The sequence below is a fragment of the Peromyscus maniculatus genome, chromosome 3 (assembly GCF_049852395.1).
Source record: "Peromyscus maniculatus bairdii isolate BWxNUB_F1_BW_parent chromosome 3, HU_Pman_BW_mat_3.1, whole genome shotgun sequence".
NCBI lineage: Eukaryota > Metazoa > Chordata > Mammalia > Rodentia > Cricetidae > Peromyscus > Peromyscus maniculatus.
Window position 1 is genome coordinate 135,463,984 of NC_134854.1, and position 18,585 is coordinate 135,482,568.

An 18,585-nucleotide genomic window follows, 5' to 3' on the forward strand; every position below is an offset into this window, starting at 1 on the left:
TGTTCCTGCTGGTAATGGCTTTATTAGCACAATGCTGCAGCAGGTCTCTGGAGCTGCTGAAAGTGGGTCAGAACTCTCTGGGGGTATGGGAGGGTCAGGTAAATGAGTCTGCTTTAAATTCCTGGGAAAACCACTGCAATTACAGGTGCCGTGTTCCCCTCCCCCCGGGAAGTGCTCTCTCGTTGGCATGCGCCACCCTCCCTGCACAGCCCAGACGCTGATAGGCAGTTGTGTCCTAAGAGAGCAGAGGCTGTCCCTAGCCAGGGAAAAAGGCTCTGCAGAACTGGGTCAGGCCCCTCCCTCCATGGAATTCAGATTGGGAGTGGGCTGCTCTAGAGTGCCTGGTCTAGAACAGATGCTAGATGAATGGCAGCATTTATGTATTTCTTATTTCTTATTTCTCTTATTTACAAAAAAAGTGTCTGCTAAATACACTGTATATATATTATCTATCAAAAGACAGTGTGGGGCCTGGAGGTGTGGTACATATGTAAAACCCCACCGCTGGGAGCAGAAGCAGAAAGACAGTGAGTTTCAGCCAACTTCGGCGAATAGAGGGAGACTAACACTAAGAAGGAAAGGGGCAGCCCAGAGGCTCGGTAGGTAAAGGTGGTTGCTGCCAAGCTTGACAACTCAAGTTTGACCCCCTGAATCCATGCAGGCTGGCTCCCTAAAGTTCTCCTCTGATGTTTTACACACGAGCCATGGCAGGAGTGCATCTTGTTCTTGTTTTTTAATGTGTGTGGGTGTTTAGCCAGCATGCATGTTTGTGCACCACTTGGGTGCAGTCCCCATGGAAGTCAGAAGATAGCAGATCCCCTGGAAGCCCCTTAGGGACTGAAGTTACAGATGTGGGTACAGGAAATTGAACCCTAATCCTCTGTAAGAACAGGCAGTGCTCTTAACCACTGAGCTGTCTCTTCTACCCCAGGAATCAATCAATCTCTCTCTCTCTCTCACTCACACACACACACACACACACACACACTCTCTCTCTCTCTCTCTCTCTCTCTCTCTCTCTCTCTCTCTCTCTCTCACACACACACACACACACACACACACACACACACACACACACACACACATTAAACAATGACAAAGATAGCACGCAGTGAGGAGCAGTAAAGGTGAATGAAACAATGATTAAGAAGGTTAGTGTTTGTGTTGGTTTCCATCATGTGGTGGCAGATGAAAGACTGACTTGTAGATGGCTGTTAGGAAACAGTATCTACACTGGGCCCTGGGCTTGAGAGCACCTGCTGGAGACTTTTCTTCCTCGCTCTCCAGCACACTGAGTAAAGGAGGATGGCTGATGGATGCAAGAGCTCTTGGAGCCGAGGAATGAATGTCTCAGGTTATTTGGGGTTTGAGGCCTTTAGCTTAAGACCAAGAGCCTTGTATACTTGCTGGCTCCATTTGTTAGAGATAGGGTCTCATATACCAGGCTGGTATAGCTGAACTTGGCCTTGAATTCCTGATCCTCCTGCCTAGGCCTCCTAAGGGCTGGGATTACAAAGGGTGTACTATCACACCTGGCAACATTTTTGTTAGATTTTTGGTGCCAAGATGGAACCTGGCATTTCTTAAATGCAAAAGCATGTGCTCTACCACTGATCTATACCTCAGCTGGCATTTGTATTTGTTTTGGGATTTTTTGAGACTAAGTGTGTAGCCAAGACTGGCCTGAAACCATGTTTCTCTTGTCTCTAAGTCCTAGTTAATATTTATTTCTCCACCTCTTTCTCTGTTTTGCCCAACAGAGTTGGGACCTGGTGCAACAAACACAAAACTACCTGAAACTGCTGCTTTTCATTGTTAATAGTGATGGTGAGTCCGAGGGTCCCAAGCCTGTGCTGCCCTGGTCAGGAATGTGGAATTAGTTCTCAGAGAATCCCCTGAACCAAAGAGACTTTTCAGGCTTGATTCCTTCCCAGGTGTATGCCGAGAACTTTAGTCAAGGCTAGTGAGATGTCTGTGTGGGAAAAAGCCCTTGCTGCACAAGCTTCATAAATTGGGTATGATGCCCAGAACCATGGTGGAAGAAGAGAACCAGTTCCCACAAGTTGTTCTCCGATCTTGACCTGTGCACTCTTATGTGCACATAAACACAATTATAATTAAAATTAAATATTAAAATAAGTAAAATATTTTATTAAAAAAATAAAATAAGATTAAAAACAGAACTTCAACTAGAGATGTTAGAAACCAAGATAGGTGCTCCCACCCAGCCGTATCTAGGATGAGATTGGGAATAACCTTGGACAGGTCCCTGGGGAAGAGGAACACTAAGCTGGCCTGGAGGCCTCATCTGCACCAGGCTGCAGGCCTTTTCATCACCCCCTGTCTGGCTCTCATGTGGTGTTCCTGTTCTTCAATAGATGACAGCGGGCTGCTGGTACACTGTATCTCAGGCTGGGATCGGACCCCTCTCTTCATCTCTCTTCTACGCCTTTCCTTATGGGCTGTGAGTATGAATGGCCTGGGGTCAGGGACTATGCAGAGACCATGTTAGCTTCTGCCCTCTGGGGTCTTAATTATTGTCTCCAAGATGCAGAGAAGCTGTGGGGTGAGGACACACTCAGCAGGTGTCATGTTCAACCGTGTTCTTGGTCAGCGAGGGTGGTCACCCAGTCTACTATGTTTTTTGCTCTGGGGCAAGGTGGTCTGTACTAGGAAGGCAGCTTTCTGATCTTACCACGCTTGGTCTCTCCCAGGATGGGCTAATCCACACCTCCCTGAAGCCTGCAGAGATCCTCTACCTGACTGTGGCCTATGACTGGTTCCTCTTTGGGTAAGTATTCAAGGAACACCAGCCTTTGAGGTATATGTGCATGGTGTGGGCTTTTTTTTTTTTTTTAAATTATTAAATGTCCAGGAACAGAGATAAGAAAACAGTTGGCTCCCTTTGGAAAAGGTCAAAGAAGTTGGCAGGCTTCACCTGCTGCCTTAGTGCCAAAGACTTGGTCTGTCTCTGGTGCACAAGCCTCCCTCAGCCCTGGGTTGTTACACCCTTTGACTTCTCACTCTTCTTTTTCAGGCACATGTTGGTAGATCGACTCAGCAAAGGAGAGGAGGTAGGTCCCCTCGTAGACCTCTACCCCACCTTAAGACAGAATGACATTCATTCTGGTCGCCATGCTGTAGAGGCAGTTTCTTCTCCACCCAGGATACTTGGGTGAGGTCACCATCTTCTTCCCTCAGGCGGGGGTGGGGGAGCAAGAGCACAGAGCCCTCTGTGTGAACCTCAGGCTCCCCTTGTACCACAGAAAAGGCTGTGGTCACAGCTGCTGTGATCTTTTCAGGCTAATTTTCTGCCTTTCTGCACTTGGCTCTGGAACCAGTGTACAAGGTGCTTTCCATGACATATAGTGTTGCTGTCTTCGATCCTGCCACACCCAGAATCCCTTCCTTTCTCCAAGGTGTTCTGTACACTTGGAGTCCTGCCCACTTCTCGTTTATAGGCTGCCTCCAGGTCCATTTTGTTCTTCCTCTTCAGTGTAGTCAAATTCCTCTGCCAGCTTTGCCTCACTGTCTCCATTCTCCTTGCCTCTCTACATCTTTGTCTGCTTGTCATGGTTTCCCCAGGCTCAGCTCTAAAGTTGGGCTTGAGTGTGCCCCTACTTGTCCTGCTTATTGCCGAGGTGACCTTGAGCAGCATGCTTAACCTTGAGTCTCCTGGTGCCTCGCTCAGAGATACAGATGCCTATCACGACAGTGTTGGCTCTGTCTCCTCGTCCCTAACCTCCAGAAGCATCCTTCTCTCCCTCCCGCTCCTAGCTTGCCTCCTTCTTGGGCATCTTATCTCTAGCTTTCTTTTGTTGCTCCCGCCCAGCTGCTCATCCCCCTTCCAAATCTCTTCTGAGCACTTACGCGTCTGCAGGGCTGCAGAGCTCATAAGCCCATTCCTTGGAGGCCCCGTGAACTCTGCCAGAGGCAGAGCCTTTGGCATTGAAATCTGGGTGGAAGGCCTCTTTGTAGGCTCTTGTTTAGAGATTTTGCTGGTGCTTCTGGACATTCTGTCCTCCACTCCATCTCCCCTCCTCCCTCAGAGCAGGCCAGATGCTCCCTTCAGAGAATCAGGGCAAAGATGAAGCTGAGCTGCCTGGGCTGGGTCCCACCATTCAGTTACTCAGCATATGCAAAGATCTTTGGGACGGGAGGGCTAGGTTTTACCTCCCCAGACTAGACACTTCTGTAAAACAACAAGCTAAAAACAGCTAGTACGTGCCTCTTTACCCTGTCTTCTGTCTTTGAGGTTCCCAGCATATATTAGCACATTAAAGGCTGAAGAGTCTGATGGAACACCTGTGTCATTTTATATAATGTAGCATTTCATACTGACCAGATCTGAGCAACCCTCTGCCTGTTTTTGAGGGACTCTTACAGGGCCCTGTGGGAATGTGTGGGTGTTTCCCTGGGTATCTCATGGGTTGCACCTTTGGGGATCTCTGGTGTGATGTATAGCCTGGTGTGTTGTGTAGGCTAAATAGGCCAAAGCCTCTGGACTAGGGCACTGGCTGGGATTTACTCATGGGGATGGGGCTGCTGCTAGTCGGAACCTCCTGCCTGTACCACCTCACGGCAAAGACCTGAGCCTCACAGTACCTAATGAGCCAGACCATGGCTGCCCTACACAAGTTCTGATCCCATGTCAGGTCATGTGACCTCTCTCCATGGAATGCCTTTCCTCTTCTGTCCTGCCTTAATCACTAATCCCTTGCCCAAGAGCCTCTCCCTCCCAGCTGTCCTTCCTGTTGAGCGGCTCTCCCTGGGCTCTTAGATGAAAGTGGGGAGCTGTTGTCCCCTCATCTTTAAAGATGAAGAACATCTGTGTTGAGCTGAAGATGTGAAAGCTCTATGTTGCACCTCTGTGTCCTCAAGAAAGGAGTACCTTCCTTCCTTCCTTCCTTCCTTCCTTCCTTCCTTCCTTCCTTCCTTCCTTCCTTCCTTCCTTCCTTCCCTCCCTCCCTCCCTCCCTCCCTCCCTCCCTCCCTCCCTCCCTCCCTCCCTCCCTCCCTCCCTCCTCCAGCCCAGCCCACAGGCACCTGCCCAACCCTGCTGAGTCTCTCACCCACATCAGTCATAATCCGAGAAGATCCAGCAGGGTCTCCAAGGCGGTCACTCTCCAAAAGAGGGCATTAACCAGAGCAGCCAGCATCCCACTTGGGAACGTTCCGCTGTCTCCATCCTTCTCCTAGGGAAGGCTAGCTCATCACTGTGTTCTGCTTTTTCTCACTCCTTTAGATTTTCTTCTTTTGCTTCAATTTTTTGAAGCATATCACCTCCGAAGAGTTCTGCCTGAAGACCCAGAGGTAAGTGGAGGCCAGAGGCCCCCAAGGGGTACTCCTCCACAGTGAGGCATTTATCCCAGCCCTGTACACCAGAGCAAATGTCCATGCTGAGGCCCTAAGTGACAAGGGAATGAATGGTTTGATGAAGAGGAGCTGGGATGCTGTAGGAAGAAACAAGCCTATGGACAGGACTTCCCACTCCTCACAGCCTTGAGCTGATGCTCATCATCCTTGGGCGCTATACAAGTCCAAATGTGGATGTGGCTCAGTAGTAGAGTGCCTGCCTACCATGCTCCAGACCCCACTTTCAATCTTTGGTATCATAAAAAAGAAAAACTCAGAATATGACCCCATAGAAACTGACTCATACTCTGCTGGGCATCATGGTGCACACCTTTACCCCCAGCATCTGGCAGGCAGATCTGAGTTCCAAGCCAGCCTGATCATCTGCACAGTGAAGCAGCAATCTGCTTCCAACCTGACAAAGTCTTGTATGTCTGGCAGTTGCCCTGGGACTCCAGTGAGAACTTGGGTCCTAAGAGTTGACTTGTCTTCCTCCCCAAACTTGGCACTTGTTGGGCCATAATTGAGTCCCAAGTGGCCACGATGGTGAGGAAAAGCAGGCTGTGTTCACCTTAGTCTAGTGCATGTGACAGGCAAAGCCAAGCTGGTAGGTCCTGGAAGTAGGCCTGGTTCTTGGCAGACTCTGTAGGTGGGACCTGTTCCACGAGGCGCCAGTAGTTGGAACTGTCCTGCAGGCTAGGGAAAGTCAAGAGGAGGTGACAGAAAACTCCAGCTACAGCTCAAATTTCCTGCTTGGGGTTGTCATTCTAGGAGGAAGAGTTTGCCAACTCGGGATGCAGGCTTCACTCTGGAAGATATCTGCATGTTGAGTGAGTGCTGGCCCCTAACAGGCTTTCCTGCTTCACCATAGCTGAGTATAGACCACACGGGGACCTGTTCTAGAAGCGTGTTCCTCCAGCCGTGGGGTGTGGAAAAGGTGGGGGACTGGTAGAGGGGAAGGTAATGTGCTGACTTTCTGGCTGCTTTCAGGACGCAGAGACCGAGGCAGCACCACCAGCCTAGGCAGCGACTTCTCCCTGGTCTTGGAGAACTCACCAGGAGCCGTGGGGAGCTTCACCTATGAGGCTGTGGAACTTGTCCCGGCAGGAGCACCAACTCAGGCAGCTTGGTGAGGGGCCAGACTGAGACAGTAAACTCACAGCTGTGGCCCAAGGCCACCAGCCCTAGGGAGCCAGGCTGTAGCCCCAGGAACAAAGGGGGCTCTGACAGAAGGCGTGAGAGCATCGCTTCATCCCCTGCTGTCTGTCCTGGGCCTCAGAGCCCAGCCATCTGGTTGGTGAGGGGCCCTGCATGGTGGCCCAGGAGCACAAAGGGCTGGTGCTCCCAGTGGGACCAAGAAGCATCAGTGAGATGTGGGGGAGGGAAGAGTGCCCTGTACAGTGTGCCAGAAGGTGGGGGCAGCTTAGAGGAAGGAGACAAAAGGTGGTGGGTACATACGATGGTCAGGGACCTGCTTTGAGGGTCCTCCCATTGAGAATGTGTCAGGATCTGAGGCCTTAATGCCTTCCTCCCTAGACACATGGCAGTTTGTATAGCACTTGCAAGGGAGGCACTGGTGGGGCAGTTAGTGCACATGAACAATTTTCTAGCATCCTCTCTGAGACTAATGGGCCAGTGCATTTAGAATGCCTTGGTGTCTCAGTTAAAGTCCCAGCCCTTGTTGCCTGTGGCCTTGAACCTGGGAGAGAACCAAGTGTTTGTGCCTCCTGGGTGTGACATTTTCCCCGTAGACAGTGACTCCGAGGCCCAGCTGACAGCCTTGCTCTTCTGCCACAGGAGGAAGAGTCACTCACCCTCCCCACAGAGTATGCTCTGGAACCGGCCCCAGCCCTCGGAGGACCGCCTGCCTTCCCACCATGGGCTGGCTGAAGCCAAGTCTTCCAGCTCTTCATCCTCAAACCATTCTGACAACTTTTTCAGGATGGGCAGCAGTCCTCTTGAGGTCCCCAAACCCAGGTGAGGAACCCCAAGGTATAAGGAGCCTACTGGGGATGTGGTTGGCCTTCTTCCATTAGCAAGGTTGGAAGTGAGGGTCTAACATTTAAGCTTTTCGTATCTTTAGGCTGGGATTCCTTGGTATGTGCCTGAGGGGTAGCTCCTTAGGAGCTGAAAGAAATGGATAGCTTAGCAGGCCCACTCTTTGAAGGATTGATTGCTGTTGGGGTACAGAGCCTTCACTGGTTTGTAAAAACTTTTGGAATGGTTTCCTGGAGCTCTGTGCAGTACATGGGTACACAGATGATGTAATGGTTGTTTATGTGACTGACAGAGTCAGGACTGCCTCCATGAGTCACCTTTGGAAGATCCCAGCCCTGTAGACTGCCCATTTTTGTTCAAAATGGGTCTGGACACTCTGGGTTCATGATGTCTCTCACATTCTATGTCCACATTGATGGAGAAGCTAAAACAGATAAGGAGCCAGCCTAGACGTGTGGCTGTGGAAAACCACAGCTACTATCTACACCTGAAAAAGCATCAACTCAGCTAGGACAGATGTGCCCATGATGAGGCCAGCACTCTGCCTCCTGGGTAAAGTTAAAACTGAGTGTGCACCAGGGCTGATGAATGAGGGGTGGTCTGGCAATTGGGGAAAGCACTTTCCAGCTGATGGTTCTGCTTCTTCCATCTCACATTCCAAGGAGAGACTGTGCCTGATTGCTTCCCTGACTAAATCGTGGAGAACTTGTAGCCCTTCTGAAGACAGCAGAGCAGTGTGGGGATTAGCAGAACGGGCTCTGGGGTCCCACTTAGACTTGAGCCAGTTTTACCGTGTAATGTCCTTGTTACTCTGACTTGTAGCAGGCCTGTTAAGAGGCAAACTTGCTAAAACTCCTGGTACCCTCCTTCACTCTCTGGACAAGAGGAGACAGTGGAGTAAGAGGAGCCAAAACATCCTCCTCAGGGAGGCAGACAAATGAGTAGTGGGCAAGCATGGTGGCCAGAGCACCCCCAAGTGCACCGCCTCCAGGGGAGCCTTCACCTCAGTGTTATCTGCAAGTGTGAGGGTCTGTTAACCCTGACTGTAGCCCAGAGGAGACTTGGTGGCTGAGACCAAACAGCCAGGGCCAGGCACACAGCCCACATTGCCTGTGCCTCTTCACCTCCTGCATGTGGGGCGGCATGGGTGCCTGTTACTGTGACCCCTCATCTGCACTTGGCTGTCCTCAGGGCTACTCTGGTGTTGTAGTGGCACTGTGCGACTCTTGCTGTCTGGGCTGAGGTTCGTGTTGATGCTCCCTAGCCTCCTTTTCTGAGTAGCACCGTCTAACTGGGCAGGAAACGAGAAGGCTCTACTGACCCTCTAGGCCTTGCCCCAACTGCAGACAGCTCCCACGCTGACTGCCACTTTTTCTCACACCCATTTTTATTGTCCCCTTCTGCTTCCCCGGCCACTTGTCATAGTTTCCTTCAATCTTATGGATGGTTTTTCTTGTTACTGTTTAGGTTTTTTACCTTCTTTGGATGACTCGGACTTCTTTAGCTGGTCCAGGATGGCCATAAAGGTCCTTTCTCTAGGAGATGAGGAGTATTGGGGTATCCACAAAGCCTGGCCACACCCTGAGGCAGGCCCAGGCTAGCATGGACCTAATGGGGACTGGGTAGACAGTGTGTGGGTAACTGCTGTGAACAGTGTCTTCTGAGAGCACCTGCCCAGAGCCAAGCCCAGCTAGCCAGGCAATACCGTTCTGAGTCAGATGTCTGCTGCCAGAGGTTTTGAAAGACTACATATTCTGATTTGGAGCATTCTAATTATGTATTTCCATTAACATTAAAATTAATTTAGTCTCTTTTATCTTAAAGTGCCTGAGGGATCCTGTCATTAGCTGCTCTGCCTCTTAGGTAACAGTAGCCGATCAGGTCTTCGGTGCTCCAGGCAGATCTGGGTGGAAAGCAGCCCTTTAGGAAAGTTATCCATGACTGCCAAAGTCACTGCTGATGTGTTGTGGGTGTCATGTGCTCCACATGCTCTAATCCTGCCTCTCTTAAAGCAGGACCCCCGTGAGAGGAATCTCAGAGGCTTTGCTCTGTGGAGTGTTGATTCTTACCAGGCCGTAATACCACATTTCTCATTGGGAAGACAGTGACTTTTTGGCTTTTTTCACTGCCGCTGTATAATTAGCCACAGGACTCTTAAGTGTACATGTCTACTTCAGCCTTAACTAGGAATTCACCTATTCCACCTTGGCATGGCCTTAATCTTTGCTCTCATGTCCCCTTAGGAGTGAGGGGTGGGGTTCTGGCACAGTGTTGTCTATGACTGAGGAGGATGGTGCCACCACTGAGCCCAGCTTGATGCCAGGCTGCCTGAAGAGCAGATGAACTTGGCTGAGAGACTCCCAACAGCCTGGTTGAATAGCTAAGTAGCAACACAGGAACTAACCTCTGCTGCCCGGTTAGCCGCTCCCCCGGGCACTGCCACCTGCTCACTGTGAAGCTATGAGCTCTGTCCCAGACGGCCTTACACTGCAGAGACACCTGATTGCTCTCTGCAGTACCTGGATTACTGTCCTGCTCCAGAGCTGGCATGAGTGCTGATATACCTAAGGCAGTCCCAGCTTGAGACCCGAAAGAAAAAACTTGGAGGCCCCAAGACTTCTCTTTGGGCTGATGTAGGAATGCAGGAAGGAGGCCTTGCTGGGCTGACATGCACACATGTAAAAAGTCAAAGGCCAGGCTGGTGAGAGCCCCCTCCCATGTACTTGGGCAGAGGCCATGGGACCATCCTTGAGATGCATCCCAGGTTACCTTAATGGTTGGTGTCAAGGGGATAAGTCTGGATCCAGTGACACATAGCCTCCCTGAAAGTCTAAGACTTGGCTCATATATTCCCTTCATGTCACTTGTCACCTGATGAATGGCTTTCCTTTTTCTAATCTGTAACCAGGAACTTCAGACAGGTAATTGTACTTTCAGACATTTTATGACAGCATAATTATTGAGATGCTTTCAAAATGCAAGGTAACAGGAAGTACATCAGGTAACCTTCAGGTATAGTCTCACAGGGTCGCAAACCTATGTCCCTGTGGTTCCTTCTCCGAGCTGCCTTGCTCCTCAGGCCACCTTTCTCCATCTTGCCAAAGTAGCTCTTGGCAGCTCCTGAGACTCCCCTTTGCTCTTTCTTACACAGAAGGCTCTCATGAAGGCCTCTTCTTCCAGTCACACTTCTAAGAGCTCTCTGCTGTACTCTCATGGAAGTCATGTGCCCATTCATGAGCTAGCCCTTCCCACATTGAGAAGGAAAATCAGCCGGCGGTGGTGCACACCTTTAATCCCAGCACTTGGGAAGCGGAGGCAGATGGATCTCTGTCTAAAATCAGCCTAGTGTATAGAGTGAATTCCAGGCTAGCCAGGGCTACATGGTGAGCCCCTTAATTTGGATTTCCCCTCTCTCCCCCTGATATTATTTTCTGTGTAACAGTCCTGGAACTCACTTTGTAGACCAGGCTGGCCTCAAACTCGGAGATCCCGCCTGCCTCTGCCTCCCAAGTGCTGGGATTAAAGGTGTACACCAGCATCACCTGGCATCCTTTGGATTGTTTTTAAGGAAAATTGGCTAGAATGGACTTGGGCCAGACCTGATTTTATTCACAGCTTTGGCCTTCCCAGCTGTGCGACTTGGAGCTGGAATGGAGGGGGAAATCACTTCCCTCTCTCCAAGCTCAGTTTTCAGCCCATCCTTATGTAGGACTAGTGATCCTGAGTCCTGTAATAAGGGTGAAATGGTGTACTAAAGTAAGGTATCTGTCATACCTAGCATGCCGGATATTTTTTCTTCCTACAAATGTTCAGAAACTGCAGCTGTTTTTTAGGAACCGTTCTTAGCATCATTTATCTGTCAGCCATGTCAGAGCCATGTCAGAACTGTAAAAGGCCAGGCCTGGTGCCTCACTCAGACCTAGTCTTGCCTGGATTCAGCCAGCACTCCTTGTATCTGTTTTCTTGTGTCTCAGTACAGAAAGTAGTAGCTAGAAGCTCCCTGGCTATAACTGTCCTCAGCTAGGTGTCTGCCAGGAGATAGGGAGACGGGGAGCCACTGAGGAAGAGGGCCTGGGCTGGGGCTAGCTAAGGAGTAGAGTATTACCAAAAGCCACCATCCTGTACAGAGACTTAGGTCTTCCAGGCCCCAGGCCTAGGACAAAGCTCCACGGTTCCAATTTGAGGGCTGCTTGGCTATGTTCTTGCCGGTGCTTGAGCAGGCAAGCAGAGGAGACAAAGCTCAGACTTCTTTCTTCGCAGCTTTGTTGACCCTTGTGTAGGAGCTTAGGGCACTGGGCTGCAGCCTTTCTAATGCTGGTGAGGGTCACCCAAATGCTGAGCTGACTAAGGCTCTCCTTCCTTCTCATGAGCAGGAATAGGTCCCTCCAGGAGGACACTTACCTTTTGTCTCTAGCTGTCCCTCTAGCCTACTCTAATCCAAGTATTTTTGAGTGCCTCTCAATGCAAGAGCTGAATGGTCGTTTTACATAACCTATTATTTGACTTTAATGTCAGGTTAGGAAGATCTCATGTTTCATTCTTGAAAAACGTCAGTGACTCTCAGGCATGGCTGCTCAATGAAAGCTGTTTTCTGTTCCATAGGAGGGGATGCCCTCTTGTTGGCCCTGCTGCCTCATCCACCTGACAGCTACTCTGGCCTGGTGTCGCCTCTGGAAAGCAAAGGGAACTGACTACCCCAGAGGACCAGAGTGCTTAAGGGGAACTAGGCAGAAACACGTCTGCTGTCTGTGATTACCTGGGCTAGCCTACTCCAGGGAATGGGTTTGGGGCGTGAGAAACTTGATGGCATAGAATGCCTCCTATTTCCCACTTTTCTCTGCTCAGGTGCTCTACCCCTGCTCCCAAATCTTCTTTGAGTCTTAGAAGCTGTTTCTCCATAAGCTGCTAAAAGTGGAAGAGTCTGCTCTTCAGATGGGCTATGGAGACTGAGGAGCCAGTGCTGGAGGTTTTGCACTGACTGATGGCCCAGCACACTCAGAACACCCAGGGCGGGCTTCTCTTGGGAGGCTAACTGTGATTGACAGGTCTGATGTTTATCTAGAAACAAAGATGCCTGGCCTCATGCACCCTTGGGATTCTACCAGGTAGTAGACCACATCCTGTTCTCATCTCTGAAGACGTCACCCTTTGCCAAGGGTCACCACAATGATGAATGTGGCAAGGCCCAGTGTTGGCAGGCATTCTAGTTCACAGCAGCTTTTAATGTGGAAAGCCGTCTGTTTTCCTTTCTCTCAAGGTGCTGGGCTTCTAGGAGTTCAGAACAAATCTGTAGTCAAATCTGAGTTTAAAAACCTCCTCATAGGGTTGATGAGATGGCTCACCCAGTAAAGGCACTTGGTGCCAAGCCTAATAATCTAAGTTCAGTCCCAAGGACCCACATGTCTTCTGACGTCCACAATGGCATGCATGCATACACAAACACACACAAATGTGACATAAAAATGAAACTCTTGTGTCTGGGTATGGGGGCTTATGACTGTCATCCTTGCACTTGGGAGCTGAGGCAGGATTGCTATGAATTTAAAGCCAATTTGGACTGCATGGTTTGTTGCAGGCCTATTTGAAACAGATCACCAGAGCTGTGCATAGGTCATGGGTGCTTGACAGTAAGATTGGCCAAACAACTGGGGGTGGGGGGGTGCTGTCACTTCAGGATCCACTGATGTCAGCAGCTAAGTGGGTAGGGTAAAGTATTTTTCACCTGCTTCCTGACCCTACCACTTGTTCATTCTCTGGCCCTCCTGTTTCTGCATCCTTGCGAGATCCTTTCTGCTGTTCTTGAGTTAAATAATAAAAGGTCAGTCTAGTACTTGGGAGGCTAAGGCAGGAGGACTGCTCAAGTTTAAGGGCAGCCTGGGCTATGTAGTAAGTTCCAGGCTTGATGCCAGAGACTGACTTGCAGCCTCTCACCCGCCCACAGGTCAGCTGCTGTCCAGGACAGAGGAGAGAGCTTGGCTGTTGAGGAGGGAGGAGGTGGCAGCAGAGCCTCCTCCCCAGCTCCCAAATCTCCCTCTGTCAGAAGAGGTCTGATGAAGCTGTCAGTTTGCAGCCTGATTTGATTCATCCCTCCCCTCTGGGCATAGCCATGAGTTTGCTCTGTGGTGCTCTGGAATACAAACGCTGGCTCCTGGAAGGAGCTGCAGAGGAAGGGAGACCTCAGGGCTCTATCTGTTCACTCTTCATCTAGGTCACCACCCTCCAGTTTCCAAAAGGCTTGTCGTCCCCCCCCTCCCTCCCCCCCTCCCTCCCTCCCTCTCTCTCTCCCTTCTTCTGATAAGATCTCAGTGGCCCTGGGTTCCATGCTGCACAGATGCATGTCACAAAGAGGGTGACTGCTCTTGGGGCCAGCTTCAGCCTAATCTCCTGTCACTTCACTGCATCAGCCATCAGGAAAGGCACATGGGCCACAGGCTTTGGGTCTGGTTCATCTCTTGTTGCCCTGCTTTGCTCTTGGTCTTTGGCTTCAGTATCTACACAAAGCACTGTCCTCACGGCCCAGCACAGCTTATAGTCTTCTTTCTCAGTCACTCCTTACCCAGCTTTGTTTGCTCTTTTGGAGAAAGTAGTTGGCTTTCAGCTGCTCCATCAGAACCTGTGGCTGCGGCACAGGGCCATTGTGTTGCCCACCCTTCCCCAGGGCACCCCTGTCAGGCATGTGACTGACTGCATCATCTCCCCTCTCTCTCCTCTCTGCCCCAGATCAGTGGACCATTCCCTGCCCGGATCCTCTCTCTCCACAGACTTTGGCAGCTGGCAGATGGTAACGGGCTGTGGCAGTATTCAGGAACGGGCTGTCCTGCACACAGACTCCTCTCTCCCTTTCAGCTTCCCGGATGAGCTCCCTAACAGTTGTCTGTAAGTGTCTTGCTTGAGAAGGCAGGATACTCCCCTGCCCATGTCAAAAGCTGGAGAGCAATCAGGAGTGCTGGTCAGGAGTAGTGCTGAGGCAGAGGCTGACCAGAGGGAGCAGCTTGGGGTCTCTGCCCCTCCCCGTTAGTGTGCGGCCTCTGGATCCCCAGGGTGTGAAGGATGCCTGTGGCAGCTCAGGACGTGCATTAGGCTTCATGTTCACTCTTCTCAGTTCCAAAACCCCATCCACAGATGTGTCGGGTGTACTGAGGGAAAGCTAGCTGGACTATAACTATAGAGGATTCTATTTATGTATGAGGCTTTGCCTGACATGAGAATCCTTTGAAAACAGAACAGTCGGGTAGGAGCTAAGTGTATGTTGAAGACCAGAGCAAAATGGCACTGGGTTAGCCTGGCTCTGAAATCCAAGCAGAACCAAGAGTTACTTTGTACCCCCACGCTTGTACTTTTGCCTCAGGACAAAAATAAGGACTGGAGGGCACTGCTAGATCACATGCCTCTTCCTCTGGGGAGGCGACATGTCCCCTTGCCATCTTTGGTGGCTGGTAGATGGTCAGGCAAGAGAGAACCTCTAGTGCCCTGAGGAGTAAGGCCTGCTCCTTCAGTCAGTCTTCCTTCTCTCCACTACTGCTGACCCCAGTTCACAACACCCAGCCCTCTGCTGTCTGAATGGAGGCAAGTTATTCTGGAAATCAGGAAAGAAGAGGGTCCATCTGAAGTCAGGCAGGGGCTGGACAGACACTGGGATACCTGGATAATACTCTCAGGTCCTAGCCCTGAAACTGGGAGGTCACCATAGGGCTTCCAAATCCATTGTTCAGTCCAGCCTCCCTGGCCACCAGGCCCCAGTACACAGAGCTAGATCTCAGATTATTTAATATGTTTTTGAGGCAGGATGTCTGGCCCAGGTTGGCCTAGTATAGTAGTAGCCAAAGGTCACCTTGAACTTCTGATCATCCAGCTTTTATTTACCTCCTGAATGTTGAGATTACAAGCACGTGCCCCCCAAGGTTTATGTCGTGGTCCTGGGGATGGAACTCAGTTTCATCCATGCCAAGCAAGCACTCTACCAAACAAGCCACATCCTGAGCCCATTTTTGGAGGATAAAATAAAAATCCTTAGGTGTTTCTATAAAGAAGTCATCTGGCCGGGCGGTGGTGGCGCACGCCTTTAATCCCAGCACTCGGGAGGCAGAGGTAGGCGGATCTCTGTGAGTTCGAGGCCAGCCTGGTCTCCAAAGCGAGTTCCAGGAAAGGCGCAAAGCTACACAGAGAAACCCTGTCTCGAAAAACCAAAAAAAAAAAAGTCATCTTCTGCCAGACTGGTGAAAGAATTCTCTGGAGACAACGTGGACCACCCCTGCCCTGCTTGTCAGCATCCTTCACCTCAGAAACAGGCTGTCCCAGCCCCAGGTCATCCTGCCCAGAACCAACAAAGTTCATGCTGTCTCTGAGCTGCTAGCCAGCCCCCAGATCTGGGAAGTTCTCAAAGGACAAAAGATTCTGTGATCTCAGAGCCTCCAAAATTGAGTTGGAGTCTGTCTATTCCTTGTGAAGACACCCTTGGACTTGGTTAGGAGGAAGCAGTCTAAATCCTAGCCGCTCTGTTCCCCATCTGTGTCTTGCAGTCTCGGCCTTGACGTTCCCAAGCGTAGTGCTAGCCTGCTCTTGAGAGAGACTGTCCGCTGCTCTACCAGCTCCAGTGCCCATTTGTGTCCTGCGAACATCAGTAGCCTGTCTTAGCTGGCTTGCTTGTCTCTAAACAGATTGGTCTTGTCCCTTTGCTGCCTGAAGGAGGAGGGCTGTGTGAATACACATGTAGGCCCCCACATAATCCTTACTCCTTGTATTATATGGATACAGAGACATCCTTTTCTTCACTGAAACCAAAAAGAAGCTGAGAGATCTATGCATGACCTCCCACCTGAGAAAAGCCTGATTAGAAGGGTTCAAGGACACATGTCTCCCCACAGTGCCAGCAGAGACCTCAGGGTTGCTCCTGGGTTACAGGGATTGGCATTCACCTCATTTTCCTTGTGCTGCTGTGGGATTGGTTTGACTTTGCTTTGCCCCCTGGTGCTTCTCTCTGCCTCTCACCGACAACTTCCACCAGCCTGTTTCCCTAGGGACTGGTCTGTCCTCCCCTGTTGGCCTTAAGACTGTTCTGTTCCCAGACTTCGGACCCCCCAGGACCCGGGCTTACTAGGAAGGGGGCACATTGCTGTCGCCTCTGACGGAGTCTTAGAAGGATTCTCCAAGGATGGCTTTCAGAGGGCACAGAGTGCGGATGAGTTAGTGTGGTCCTTGCTAGTCTTCGTGCCCTGGTGGATGGGCTGTGGAGACTCACCTGGCCCTTGAAGAGGTTCTCCAGCCAACCCTCTAGCCAAATGTCTGCATATACCTGACCTTGAGTCCAGAGGATGGGTGCCAGATGGTAGCCAAGCCTCTTCTGTTACAGACCCTAGGACGTCAGACAACCCCATGTGGAATCCACACATGGATAAACCTGAGTTGTGTGTGCTTACCTCCCCCTTTGACCTCTAATTCCAGACAGTGGAGTGAGGCTTTTGGTCTGCCATGATCAGTGCCCTAAAAGGAAGGAGAAAAGTCGGCGCAACACCTTCCCAGCTGTTTACCTGGGAGGCCGCAGGACTGAGGTGCAGCTGGAGCCCCGGCTTTGCACTGGGAGATTCTGGTCTCTTCAGGGCAGCTGGGTTTCCCATGGCCAAAGCTCTTTACAGCCACGGGGGTGTGGTCCTAGCCACGAGAAGGCTATAGCCTGCTAGCAGCTGAGCCCCCCGCCATATCTCGGAAGTCTCCTTATGGCAGGCACACGGCTTGTGCCACAGCTTGTTCCTAGAGGGAGAGGGAGCCAACGGATGTTGAAGCAGATATGCCACTGCTTAGCTCCCCTTCCCCGTCATCACCAGGAGCGGTGTTCGCCCCGCAGAGAAGTTGCTCTGCACTGGAGGAACAGACTGAGAGCTGCGACTTACATGGGGAATATGGAGTCTGAGCCACCAGCTAGATGCTGACTTTGTGCAGTTGGCAGTGTGAGGCTACGCCCTGTGGAGTGAGGTGGTGGGATCCTGTCCTCCGGTAATAAATTCATCTCTCTCCTTCCCTGCAGACTCTCAGCCCTGACTGACCGGGAGACGCGGCTGCAGGAGGTGCGCTCCGCCTTCTTGGCTGCGTACAGCAGCACAGTGGGGCTCCGGGCAGTGACCCCCAGCCCCTCTGGCGCCATCGGGGGCCTGCTAGAACAGTTCGCCCGTGGTGTGGGGCTCCGCGGCACGAGCACCAGCGCCTTGTGAAGTGGACAGCACCGCCGTTTCCTGCTGCTGTCTCCTGAGCCCTCGGTGGAATCAAGCCATGCCTGGCAGAGGGGCACTTGGAGAGCAGGGGGACGTCTCACACCTCCTCTACTCACATGGCACATGGCAGCCCCAGGCCTCAGCAGGCCTGGGGAGGGGATTTTCTAGCTCCAGCCTCCTGGCTGGTGACCACTCTGTCACTGCCTCCCACCAACCCTGGTCTTTGGATTCCTGTCCACTCGCAGAACTGCCTGGGGTTTTCCTAGGGCCTCGGGGAGGCCGTAATGTTATGGAAGACCCCATTCTGCAGTTTTTGTTTCCTGGGAAGGAGGGTCACCCGCACTGAACGTGAGGCAGTCTCACCAATCACAAAATAAAATCAAGGTCTTTTTGAATGGCTCTTGTCTGGCATCTCTTCTGGTTGTGACCCTCATAGAGCTGCTCAGAACCTTAGGAAGGGTTGGAGACTGGGGAGTTGCGATTCAGAATGCTATCCCTGGCTTTGCCTTTCTGTTCTTCTGTGCTAGGGAAAGAAACCAAGGCCTGTGTGTGATAGGCCAAGTCCCCAGCCCCCATCAGTCAATTCAAGCCATAAAGGGTGGCCTATGAATTCATAAGACTGGGGTGGGAGTAGGGGTCAACAGGCCTAAGTGGGCTTGGTGACAGCTGCTGCTCATCTGGGCAGGTTCTGGGGCTCCTCACTGGCTCAGGGTGTGGACTTGCATCTTTAGCAGGTTCTGAAGCAACAACGTCGTGGGATGGAAGATCTGAATTAATAGAGGGACAGACTTCTGGGCTGTGGAGGCAGCAGTGGCCACACATGGGAGGGGAGAGGATCTGCTTGATGAGTGTCAAGTTTCAAAGGCATCAAGGGTTTCAGAGTTCACCATTCCTCTGGTCCCTCACACCTGTACTGGGGCTAGAAACCAGGGCTTTGCATACGGTAGATGACAAGTGCTGTGCAATGACCTATGTCCCCAGAGTCCTGATCTGACACGCCATCAGTGTCGATACCCAGAGGTCACTAA

The 18,585-nt window shown here is 51.3% G+C and overlaps 1 protein-coding gene across 9 annotated transcripts in view; it reads left to right on the forward strand.

Annotated features, from left to right (window-relative positions):
• Mtmr14 (myotubularin related protein 14) overlaps positions 1-17,952 on the forward strand; it is a 45,391-nt gene extending 27,439 nt beyond the window's left edge. For 4 of the 9 annotated variants that reach the window (XM_006997897.4, XM_042273803.2, XM_076567574.1 and 1 more), the window contains 10 exons: positions 1,761-1,827; positions 2,379-2,464; positions 2,715-2,791; positions 3,038-3,074; positions 5,245-5,312; positions 6,126-6,184; positions 6,345-6,483; positions 7,152-7,331; positions 14,073-14,228; positions 17,374-17,952. In XM_006997897.4, coding sequence (XP_006997959.1) covers positions 1,761-1,827; positions 2,379-2,464; positions 2,715-2,791; positions 3,038-3,074; positions 5,245-5,312; positions 6,126-6,184; positions 6,345-6,483; positions 7,152-7,331; positions 14,073-14,228; positions 17,374-17,557 — 1,053 coding nt within the window. In that variant the 3' untranslated portion in view covers positions 17,558-17,952. The remainder of the gene's footprint in view (positions 1-1,760; positions 1,828-2,378; positions 2,465-2,714; positions 2,792-3,037; positions 3,075-5,244; positions 5,313-6,125; positions 6,185-6,344; positions 6,484-7,151; positions 7,332-14,072; positions 14,229-17,373) is intronic. The other 5 variants (XM_006997898.4, XM_076567573.1, XM_076567576.1 and 2 more) reach the window with 2 other exon arrangements.
• Positions 17,953-18,585: the final 633 nt, after the last annotated feature.